The sequence below is a fragment of the Anser cygnoides genome, chromosome 1 (assembly GCF_040182565.1).
Source record: "Anser cygnoides isolate HZ-2024a breed goose chromosome 1, Taihu_goose_T2T_genome, whole genome shotgun sequence".
NCBI lineage: Eukaryota > Metazoa > Chordata > Aves > Anseriformes > Anatidae > Anser > Anser cygnoides.
This window is the reverse complement of record NC_089873.1, coordinates 38665722-38677660: the sequence shown is the minus strand read 5'-3', so window position 1 is coordinate 38677660 and position 11939 is coordinate 38665722. Positions and strand designations below refer to the sequence as shown.

Here is an 11939-nt window from a genome sequence, read left to right as displayed (position 1 = left end):
ACCGCAGAAACCACGGTCATGCCAGGAGCTGGGCATTCCCAGCCAAGTGTTTCTCAGAGCTGCCTTTGACTCACCTGACCACAGAGCAAGCTGATTCAACAGCAGGGTATTGACTTTTACTTGCTGCTAGTACGTCGGCTTGCTTCATCACGCAGTCAGATGGGCACATAAGACGTCGCAAGGAAAGCAGGAGGAACGTGTAGCTGGAAGCAGAGAACTGGAGATGGAAATGGGGCCCAGAAATAACCCCTTCTGAAGGAAATGCACATCTTTGGAAATGCACGTCTTGACACCCAGAGAGCATGTCTCAGTTGTGGATTTTGTATTCCACTTGCGCAGCTGCTTAAGGGAGTTTTCTCTCCTCATGCAGCTGATCTTCGCAACGCTCCTGGAGCTTTCTCCCCATACAATTCCAAAACCCTGACCTTGATATTTCTTTGCCTACTAGCAGGCACGATTTGCTGTTGTTATTGCAGCTTTGAGCAAGCAGATCTAGCAAATAAAGTCGCTCCAGTCCAAGACATCGCTTCCTTCTGCTGATGGCTGCACTTGCTTAGCCAAAGTCACTGCCCCTGCAGCACACCAAGTAGGGGGGATGACTGCCCACATCTCAGTGGGTTCGCTTCACAATTTGTATGAAGCTGTTGCTCAGGGGGTTGCACCCATGAGAGACCATAGCACAGGCACACATTCCTCTGTGCTGACACAGGCGGGAAGGACAATAGCCTCTGGAAGAGGAGAAGCCACAGGTAGCTGGGGGGCAGCGCTGTCTCTCATCACTGTCCTCTTGGTCCACGCAGCCATACAGTTACTCTGTGCAAGACCAAAAATGTAACTGCAGTAAAACTAAAAACACAGCACAGTTTTATCTACACTATGTATGTGTATCAGCTCCCCATTTTTACTAGTTTGTCTTCCCAGTTTTCAATGCAAACAGTGCTTCTTCCTCTGCTACAACCCAATCCTGGCAAACCGCTTTTACAGATGGGTGTTTCCAGAAGTTTAATTTCATTCATTCATAGCCCCAATATGTTAAATTCTCCTAGTAAATAAGGATGTCACATCCTAAAACAATTTATTTACACATCTTTGTTCATATTGACCTATGTGTAGGAAACTCCTGAGTGCAGGGGACTGCTTATCTTACCTTTACCCAGTTCCAAAACCACTGAGAATATTTAACTACAAGATATTTAAATCCTGGCTTGCTGAGGGACACGTGACAGTGATTAGAAAGTTAACCAGCCTTTAAAAGTAGTATCTCAATGATTTCCAGCTTGTGTGACACACTGTGAATTATTACAGGCTCTCAAATGAGTAAAGCTGTCTTCAGGGAAGCAGAAACAGCTGATGTAGCACAGACCCGTTCAGCTCAATGGAGCAGGCTGAAAAACGGGACCAACACAGACTTCCCAAAGACCTTCCCTCCATATTGTGGACAGGAAGAACAGAGATTTGCCAGTCCATTTGCTGTTTCATTTACATGTGAATTTCTCCCTCCAGCACCCAAGATGAGGTTTGAATGACAACCAAAGGCAGCCAGTTCTGTAACCTCACACCTAGGGCTACAAAAACAACGTTGGGTGGGCACTGAGCAGCCCGTGCTCACCTTCAGCCTCCCGTGTGTCCGTCCCCTGCGCTGCCATCTGCACCACCTCGGGGCTGTGGGGGCATCAGGGTCAGCAAAGCATTGGCATATTTTTTATCCTGATCAGCAGAGCCACCTTGCACTTAGAAAAGCGCAATCGCGTTTTCAGACACCTATCACAATTTCCTAAAGAACGTGTGACCCCTGCTGTCGGTTTCTCCTTTCAGCTGGACTAAGAAATAGGAAACCAGCCTTTGACTAACCACCACGAGAAATGTGTTAACAAGCAAACCAGCCTGGATCCCAGAACACCTCAATATTGCCTTTCCACTCCCTGGAGAGGAGCATTTTATTTTACAACAGCTGATGTTCTATAGTATGAGGGTTTTTTTCCACTCAGCTCAGAGATAGAAACCTGAATGGATTCAACATGCACACTTGTAAATAAATTACAGGATCTTAATAAAAGTTTTTACTATGCAACTCCAGTGTATTGCAAAACAAAACCTTTTCAGTCACTGCATTTAGTTGCACAACAACAGGAAAAAAAAAAAAAGGAAAAAAAAGAAAGGAACGCAAATGTTCTGTAAGGAAGATAAAAATATTACAGACAGGGTAAGGCAGCAGAACAAGGGCTCTGGTTCACTGTTAAACAGCATACTTAATTTATTTGGAGACCAAAAAAATGTCAAACTTGTCAACTATGCAGCTCCATTTCTGGAAATGTTGAGCACATGCCATTCTCCGTGAAGTACAACCGAAAGGGAACGAGTTCACACTGACAAATCCAGCCCTGCTATTCGGATGCCTAATTGTGGAGTTAGGTATCTAAACTTAGACCCCTATATTTAAAAACCTGCCTAGATGTGTATGTGCTGAAAACTCCTCCCAGTTTTCTCTTAATCCAGTCTCTATTTTTTTTAGAAAAAATACACAGCCCCCCCCTGTTCTGGGAGTCGCAGTAGTCAGGACTACTCCTTGTGCTTCTCTCGGTCAGAAGAGAGCTCCTTTAAACAAGTTTGCTGCTCAGCCTGCGCTTCATGAGGACGTAAAGACACAAAATAAAGGTCATTAAAAATTACATTCTCATGCTGTGCTTCAAGCAGAGATCTCCTCCTCCCTGTACTTCCTGGATGTGACGCAGCCATATACAGGTCTAAAAATAAGCCTGGACTTTTCTGACACGCCGCATGTGAGGTCAATACATTTATGCGCGCGATGAATACAATTTCTGTCTTGACTGCCAAATTCTCTAAAACTTGGCATCTTCACACTTGATACAGAAAGGGCAGACTGAAACAGGAAAGGGAGCTTTCTTACAGACCTCCTAAAGGGAAGTAACGAAGACTAAATTTTGAAGCGATGAGTTACTGTTTTTCAGCCAAAACAATGAGAAGGGATGGCCTTTCCCCTTTCATCAGTTCCTGTTGTAGCACAGGATGCTTCGGGCTGGGCTGGATCCCCTGCAGCAGGGCTGCCCAGACACTGCAGCACGAGCTGGCGGCGTTTGTTTTACTTCCCAGTGCGACTTTCAGCTGCTGGAGGAAGATCCCAGCACGACCCAAGTCAGCCAGATGAAAGCAGAGACAGAAACTTCGGCGAGACAAGCTGCTTAGGGAGAGGTGAGGTGTTTCCACTCCACCAGCTGATACGGCTGAAAGCACACAGGGCAGCTTTTGGGCATCACCGAGCGAACGGGAGGAGGAACAACAGCTCCCTTCTCTCGGGGAGGTTAACCATCGCTGTGGGACGAGTCTGGAAAAGATTTTATATGGACTGAATCCAGCTATTCATTTTTTTTTTTGCATGGCATTTATATGTTCGAATATTACTAAAGAATGCTTTAAACTAAATTTGTCAACTACCACAGCACAGCAAGAATTCACACAATTCAACTCCTGCACTTTGTTACAACATTTGTCCGGACATAAACCCACACCTCTCCCCAGGGGTCTTTTTGGTCAGATGTCTCCGTGTCTTAGAACAGGATTTCTCATTACCCAAGATTGTATCAGCTCAGGATGATGGTTTTCTACTTCACGTTCTTAACCTTCGGCAGCTGACATCCTAATCATCTCTGCAGCAACTGAGCTGTCAGATGGGAGGCTGAGCAGCTATCAGAGAGTACCAGCAGGAAGAGAATTTGTATGCAACAGATCGTGGTGCTTCTGGGCATCTACATGACAATGCTAGGGGAACAAAAAGAAAGGGATGCGTCTCCACAGTTAGGAGAGCCAAGTTCTGTGAAACAAAGCACATCTTCACCACCTGTCCAGTCTACCTTTCGTGTATTCAGCATTCCTCTCGTTTGCTTCTCATCGAACAGGGAAGTTGGGTTATGAATGGCTACCATAAAATTTTAGGAGGAAAAAAAACAACGCAAAAAAACCAAACAAAAACCCCAACCCACAACTTAAATAAACACTGCAGGTCTGTAACCCCAAATATGCTTCTTTAAAAGCTAGGTAAGATACCAACTGTGTAACCGGGAGCAGAACAGACATCTTGGCGGAAATATCTTAATATGAAAGGTAAGTTGAGGGACAGTCAGGCTTGCTCTCTGGATTCCCTTAAACTTCAAGCCTCTTCACTCTTCAAGCGTTGTGAAACACTCTCCTGAAGTTCCCATTATGTAGGACACTATCAAAATGAACATTTACCTTAACAATCAACCTGCACTGACTACTGCTAATACTTCCAAAAAAGTTTAATAAAATCCAGGGGCAGCCCACACTAGGCTTAAAAGCTGCTTCAGCCATCGCTGGGCATTCATTTCGTGAAACGAGACAGAGAGAGGATACACTGCTGCTGAATTGACGCTCTGTCTTGAAGGTAGGCTTCCTGGAGGACAAGCCCCCTTTTCATACGCTGAGCAGAAGCACAGCTCTCTCCTCCGACCTCGCGCCCGAGAGCGCAGCCGCTCGCCCATCAACAGGAAAGCTCCTCTGGTGCAGTGCCTCCCAGAGCCTGCAAGAACTCACACAAAACCAGACGCAAAATCCGTCAAAAAATGCTGAGTTACCAAAGTTGGGGGTACCACAGAGCTTTGAACCGAGAACGTGTGTGTGAGCGAAGGCAGCTTCCTATCCGCTGGGGAAAATGAGAAAAACTGGTGGATGCATTACAACGTACTTGCAGGGACAGGGTTAGCAAAGATAACTCTGCCATCGGTGACTCATATTTTTCTCAGAACCATCTGGATCTGCTCTGATTTTTAAATGCCGCCCTCATATCTATGCTAGCTTTTACCCTGGAACTACAGTAAGGGTAACTTTTTAAAGTAAAAAAAATAAATGCTAAGAAAAGCAGCAAAGCACTTGATAGCAGAAAAGGACCAAAGTCCAACTTGTTACTACAGCTCAGTCATATATAAAATATGAAGTCAAAACAGAAGCAGACAGTAAATACCATGGTTTGTACACATTGTTAAAGATGTCGAGACTCTGATTTCTCTTCCGTGAAAGCCCAAGCTGAACTGAATACACACAAATGCCATGAAAACATATTAAAGCGATGCAGCAAAAAGCAGAGCAAGTGACTCTGCCCCTGGGTAAATATCAGTGATTTTTCTAAAACTCTGCACCTACCTCAGGATTTGAAAGTTTGGCTAAGTGTATTGTCACAGCACTCGCAGTAAAGTGGTTCGACCTGAAAGGCCCTTTCATCCGTTCCTTCCTTTTCACTGCTTTACAACCTACCACAGGATTAATTCCCCCAAACTCTCCGTAAGGTTGTCTGTAAGGGAAGGAGTTGGCTAGTGCCAGAGTTCCCCTGCTGCGGCATCGTACCTGCTCGCTCCATTTCGCTCCTGCCCTGCTCCCCGGCACCGCTCGGAGAGCGCGGGGGCTTCCTTGCTCGGGGCTGGGGCGGGAGCCGGAGCGGTGAGACCCTTGCACCGGGGACCTCTGTGCAGGACGGGGGAGGGAGCGCACGGAGCCTGGAGCACCCAGAAAGGAGCTTCGGGGGGCGGCTGAGAAGGGGGTGAAGAAAAGCAACCAGGCAGCTTCTAAGCACGCAGGCACGTGTGCACCCCCAGGTGGGTCTGTGTATCAGGGAGGGCAGGCACGCAGCCTCCCGCATTCGTCGCGAGTTCAGCCCTAAAACGTGCCAGCTCTGTAAATCACAGACAGAAACCCGAGCGGCACCATTCTGTCTTACACACACCTATACCCTTCAGGTGCAGGCGATTCGAGCAGGAGATGAAAGAGATGAGAGCTCTTCCCCCCCTCAACAAGCAGCTGCCAGCCCAGTGGTTAAAACTTTATTCCCACCCCACATACGATATCCAAAGAACCAACACACATAAAGAGCCTCCCGAATTCAATACTTGCAACCACACAACAAAGAAAAAGTTCAAGATACTTTATTTGTTAGGTACAACAGGCGAATCTCAAAGGAGAGCTCTTGAACATATGAAAAAAAAAAAATCACGTCTCGTAAGTGACCTTTGAGACCTGGACGTTCCAGAAACAGGCTGTATTTACAGTGCTTCGTTTTACACCATGCTATTACCTTTCTCCTGCAGATCTGCTCCTCTCCCTACAGCGTCTTTTGTATTTTCAGACAGTTGTTTGCATTTTGCCACACTCCAGTCCCATCTCAAATATTGTCATCACAGAGGCTTCTAATTCACTGTTCGCTAACCGTAAGAGTCTTTGTGGTCTAACTATATTTTAGAAGAACTTGTGCACAGCACAAATCAATGCAAATGGCTTTCGTAGTGTATCTACTGAAGGATGTGCACCCAGAGACTGTCCTGTCTGAACACATCCTTCAGCAGTCCAGGCTGGATTTTTAAACTAATTATAGAACTACAAAAATGTATTAAAAACTATCCTTGGGCCAGTACAACGGCTAGGATACAGTCAGTAAAGATGTGAAATTACTAGGGTATTTCTGACTCTGAAATGTTATGGAGTATTACAGCGTAAGCTGAGGTTACGCAGGGAAGTAACTGTTTCTTAAGCCATGAATGCTGTAACAGAATAAATAATTTATGAGCGTCAGAAGATCTACGTTGTTTCTTACATGGAGACTTAGCTCAGAGGAACTAAATAATATTTCTCTTGATGGCTGCAAAACTTTAACACCTCTTTATGTTCACGTAATTCCCCTCTTTAAATCTGCTAGAGGTAGATGAAGACAAAATAAACTCCAAGCGTAAGGAGCAAGATGCCGCAAATCGATTCGAACCTCGCAAATCTCGCGAACATATGCTTTCACCAGATTTACTGAGAGCATTTATTTCTCCTTTCCTTTTTAAAATAGAACAGTGCTCAACTTCTCCTTCCTCCCATGCTGTCAAAATCAGTGCTCGCTACCGGCATGAAGCAATTTTCAAAGCACTCCCGAATTAGAGCAGAAGTAGGTCCCACCTCGCGCTCCTCAGTCCCCTGGACACGTTTTTGGGGCCTTTCTGGTGAGTGACCGCTGCCTTGTTGGCACTGCCCAGGCACCCGGCAGTGACCCCCGAAACGAGAGAGATGCACGGATCCTGCCCAACGCACTGGGGGCAGGGCGTGGGCTGCGGGCAGCAGGGAACTGCGCAGCCTTCGCGCCCACTGCAGGCTGCGGTGACCTTCCCAAAGATTTCTCCGGGAGTGTTTTTAGTATGGGTGCCTGTGTGCACGGGCTGCAAAATATTTGGCGATTATTACCACGAAATCGGGGATTTGATTAGGCTCACGAGTACGTACAAGATCTCGTGTCCAGCCTCGGTTTTGGCACAGGGAAAATCATGAAGCAGCAACACGTTTTCTGAAATCACCGATGAATTTAACATCCTGACAGATCAGAAGCAAAATTTAAGATCAACAGTTCAGAACCATTTTCCTGCTTTTCTACAGCCTGGCCCAAGGCTTCACGTTTTCCAGTGTCTCCCTCCTCCAGTAATTTTATCTCATTTCTTTAGCCGAAATTCATCAGTGTATTCAAGTGAAGCATACATAAGAAAGGATATGAGAAACAGGAATGAGTTTGGCAGCCCTGTTTAGAACAACAAAACAAGGTGCTCGTCCTCTTCCTCATCCACCAGACAAAAAGGAGGAAGCATCATTACATACCAGAGCATCTGCATTAAAGTGCCTCCAAGTTTCTTCACAACCATAAATACTGGCATGGTCACAAAGGCGAGATTATTTCTCTTTCTCTCTCAATACAGTAGCCATCACAATTTCATTTGGTATGTAAAAAACATAATTACTTTAGTAAAATTTCTGCAGCAATTTGAAGTGTGCTGCATTCTTTTTTTAAGCGACCATTTAAATTTACTGAAAATGATAGGCCAGACCGAGCTGGGCAAACCCTGGCATTTTACATAATTCAATTTGTTTGTCTCAATTACAGAACAACCATCCTGGCAGTTAAACTAAAACCATAGCTCAAAATGAATGAGGCAATTTTATGCCTTCTAGAACCAATGCATATTTAAATATTTGTTTTCCTTCCCAATATTCCCAATCTCCAGAAAACCCTGCTTCATGGACGCTGAGCCAATTTACTCTTATTGCTTTCCTGCTCGCTCAGCTTGAAGTGCGTGTAGGCTAAAATGCCCAGCAGCGTGCACAGAATCCCAAGGCCTTGGTTAACAGACAGCGGATCCTTAAACAAGAGGCACCCTCCCAGGAGGGTGATGCAGAACTTGAAATGTCCGAACATGTTATATCTAGACGGCTGTTAAGGATTGCAAAAAATAATATTGATATTTGCTGTTAACAGAAATACTCGGGAATGTCATTAATCACATTGAAGACACGTAAAGGTGCATCACACTGACTTCATCTTGCACGACTCTCTAGCATCTCTGCACCCATGAAAAGGTAACCGTGGAGGTTAACTTACGAGAAGAGTTAACCTCCACATACAGCCTTCCACCCATCCTACTCAACGCATTGCCACACCAATTCTTCCTCGAGGTAGCCAAAGTGAGGTTAAATATTCTTTGTAGGCATGAAGGTCATGTCAGTGAGTTAACCGCGGTTATCTATACGAACCATGACCAAAGAAATAAAAGACACTAAAACATGAACGTGCTTTTCCAGCTTCATCATGCACGAGAAAACAGGCAGGTTACAAACCAGTTTTCCCACCGCAGATCCATCCAAATAAATGCTAACATAATTTATCTGGATAGAGGAGAAACAACTAGACGTTACAAAGGATACGTGACAGGTGACGTATTTCCAATGATCCAGTAAATGGACAAGTTTACCATAAAGGCTATTATACCAGACAGCAGTACCATTATCTGTGGATTAACGGACACAGTCAGCAACCCAACACTCTTTTGACCATCTGCAGACATTCCGGGTTATTTAGCTAGGTTCCTTTACTTTCAAACGCAAAATATCAGGCAGGAAAGAAATATTGAGAACAAAAATAGAAATAATTTCAAGTCAGTAGAGACACCAGTGATGTGTATGAGTAGCTCAGGGCATGATGTCCGTAAATACATACTGATATAACCGCACGCTTTTTCTTCTTTACTCTCAATGAACAGTTATGAGTGATTTGGAAAACCTGGCTACTCATACACACAGAAGTTACATTCTTCACCTTCAAGAGATGGTCACAAAAAAAAAAAGGAAAAATTATCCAATTTTACTATTCTGAATACTTGCTATTCCATTTATAAACTCCATTGCTACTAGAATTTATCTTTCACCCATCATGGAGTGGCGTGATCAGCAGTGGTGAGAAAATGCCACTGGCTTTCTTTCGGTGACGCCAAGGACAGCAGAAGGCTAAAGAGAAATTACAGCCTTCTTGGTGAAAACACACTGGCCATTCTAGAGAGTAACCAATGCTGGCAACCTTCCACAGAAGAGGAGTTGAGAGTGGCAGAAGTGAGCATGCTTATCTCTTTTCTGAGTGGACAGTAAGAGCTGGAACCAGGGCACTTACATATTTCTAATTTAATACACTAGGGGAAGCTTCTGGATTTTGTCAGATTTTCCTGTTGTTCAGGTGCCTTCTAAACAGAAACGAGAATAAGGAGGTGAATCAATTGACAGACAAACTCCTCTAAGAGGAAGCGGGGCAGACAAGTTTTTTTTTCCTCTTTCCACATGCCCCTCTCATCTCATCATAGTTAATGACTGTACAAAAATCTGTTTCACAGAGAAACAGATCTTAGCATTAAATATCAAATTTAAATACATCAGCAATGATGGCTTATTTAAGGAAAAAAGAGAGTCAATGAAAGTCTTACCACAGCAGAAAGTGTCCAGGGCCCAAATATCCCCCCTTCTCCAAAGACTGGCTCGAAGAAGGGTATGATGAACAGCAACATAGCTGAGGACATTGGTGCCTGATAGTACAGCAGCTGCATAGAGTTTACCTGCAACTCATGCTGCTTCGCTCCTACCCACTAGAACCAAAAGAGAAAGCTGTTAAACACGAGGAAAGCAACCCCAAACCATTTACTAATACAGAGGGCGTGCCACGCAGACAATACCAGGTAACTGGGTTGGTGAGCGTTATTGTCTACCGTTCCCTAACCAGAGGGCCAGGTGTTGGCCTTTTGTAAGCACACAAGCAGCGGAAGGCAGCCACGGGAGGAGGAAAGAGAAGAGAGTGAAACCCCTCTCAGCTAAATGCCTAGCACCTAAACCTTCCTTTTCCTTCCTGCCTGCCTGCCTGGCGGCAAGGTATTATACTTGAGGAAGAACAAAAACAGCAGCAGAGCTGGGAAGAAAATGCCAGCTCCCTTCTAGCCAACACAAATTCAAGACCCTCTCCGTGATGGAGCCGAGCACCTCTGCCAAAGCAGAGCAAGCAGCTGCAGGGACCGCCTTCCACCCGCCCTTCTTTATATGCTGCACTCTGAAGTGGAGAGCATGCTTATAATACATTTGTGTACACCACTTGCTAATCCTCACTGGTTGCAGCACTGCTTATGCTGTTTTTCAAAGTCATCAATTTACTTCCACAGACAAAAATTCTGTAGTTTATTGTCAGGAATATTTCCAGAGCTTTATTAAAAAATATTGACTGCCAAACATAGTGACTTTTGCTCCTTTCATGTCATGTTCACTAGTAACATGGATTCCAGTGCACACAATATGACTTGGCTAAGTTTTTTGAAAAAATTACAGAATAATTTCCCTCAGGTGCTATCATTTCTCCAGTACACAACCACCTGAATTTAGTATGCACCATCTCGCTCCTTCTGCCCCCACACAGAACAAAAGACCATTATTTCTCATCTTGTGTGCTACAGGTTGCAGAGCCTTGCTTCTTTTGGAAGCACAGCGTATCTGCCATGAACAAATTAGAGTTTAAAGTGATGATGGCTTTCGTTTCAACATGACAGATGACTCCAGTGTGGGAAGCTTTTAGGGTCACGGCAGACAAGGTGCTGATTGCAGGCTTTTAGTCCAGCGCTATGGCAGAAAGGGCTGAGGCAATCCTTGGATACATCAATTTTTCTCCCCGTAATAAACCTTCCCCATCTGGGAAAGGCCCAGACGCGAGGTACCCGCAGCACCACAGGCATTTTGGTGACGACCTCCACCCTCAGACCCCCGCCTGCCCCGACCGGCGGCGGGCGGCACCCCCGTCCCCCCATCCCCACCCCAAGCCCCCCCGGCCGCCGTTACCGACCACTTGGTAGAGCGAGGTGACCAGGACGCCCAGCGTGGCGAACACCATGCCGAGGGCGCTGAACTTGACGTCGTAGTAGGAGTTGAGGAAGACGCCCAGCGTGATGGGCACCTGCGGGCGAGAGGCGGCGCCGGGCGCCTCAGCGAAGGCACCCCGCGACAGGGCCGCCCCCGAAGCCCCCCAAAACCTCCCCGAACCCCCCAAAACCCCCCCGCAGCCCCCTCACCAGCGTGAGCTTGATGCGCAGGGGGAAGGTCTTGCCGTAGGCCAGGCTCTGGATGGCCACGATGACCGGCGTGGTCATGGCCTTGGCCAGCTGGTAGGTGCCGATGGTGTTGCTCTGCAGGGAGAGGTTGGTGAAGACGACGAAGCCGCAGAAGCTGAGGGCCAGGGGCAGCACCTGGGCGGGCCGCAGGCTCTTGGGGGCGAAGGCGCCGAGCGCCTGGCAGAGGTAGAGGCCGAGCCAGGTGATGGCGAAGTGCACCAGGGTGAGGCTGAGGTTGGGGAAGCCCAGCCGCACGTACAGCCACTTGTTCAGGAACACGATGCAGATGGAGGCGGCCAGGTTCACCAGCAGCCCCGCCGCCAGCCGGCCCTGCGCCGGCACCCAGCCCATGGCGCGCGGCGGGGCCGGCACCGGCAGCGGCGGCGGGGACCGGCCGCAGGGACCGGCGGCGGGGACCGGCGGCAGCGGCAGCAGCGCCCCGCCGAGCCCAGCCCAGCCCAGCCCCGGCCGCCGCCGCCTTCC

General features: G+C 46.9%; 1 protein-coding gene across 2 annotated transcripts; it reads right to left on the bottom strand.

Moving 5' to 3' along the window:
• Positions 1-5935: 5935 nt before the first annotated feature.
• On the bottom strand, positions 5936-11937 carry SLC35E3 (solute carrier family 35 member E3). 2 transcript variants are annotated; one of them, XR_010829616.1, is made up of 6 exons: positions 11418-11937; positions 11192-11302; positions 9798-9956; positions 9491-9560; positions 8752-8834; positions 8230-8252 (listed from the first exon to the last, which is right to left on the bottom strand). XR_010829616.1 is itself a non-coding variant. In XM_066992816.1 (5 exons), exons 1-5 carry the CDS (start codon positions 11805-11807, stop codon positions 8066-8068), a joined length of 930 nt encoding a protein of 309 aa, XP_066848917.1. In that variant the 5' UTR covers positions 11808-11931; the 3' UTR covers positions 5936-8065. The 2 variants fall into 2 exon arrangements, 1 of the variants encoding a protein (XP_066848917.1); XM_066992816.1 differs by lacking the exon at positions 9491-9560 and having other exon boundaries at positions 5936-8252; positions 11418-11931.
• Between the last annotated feature and the right edge of the window lie 2 nt (positions 11938-11939).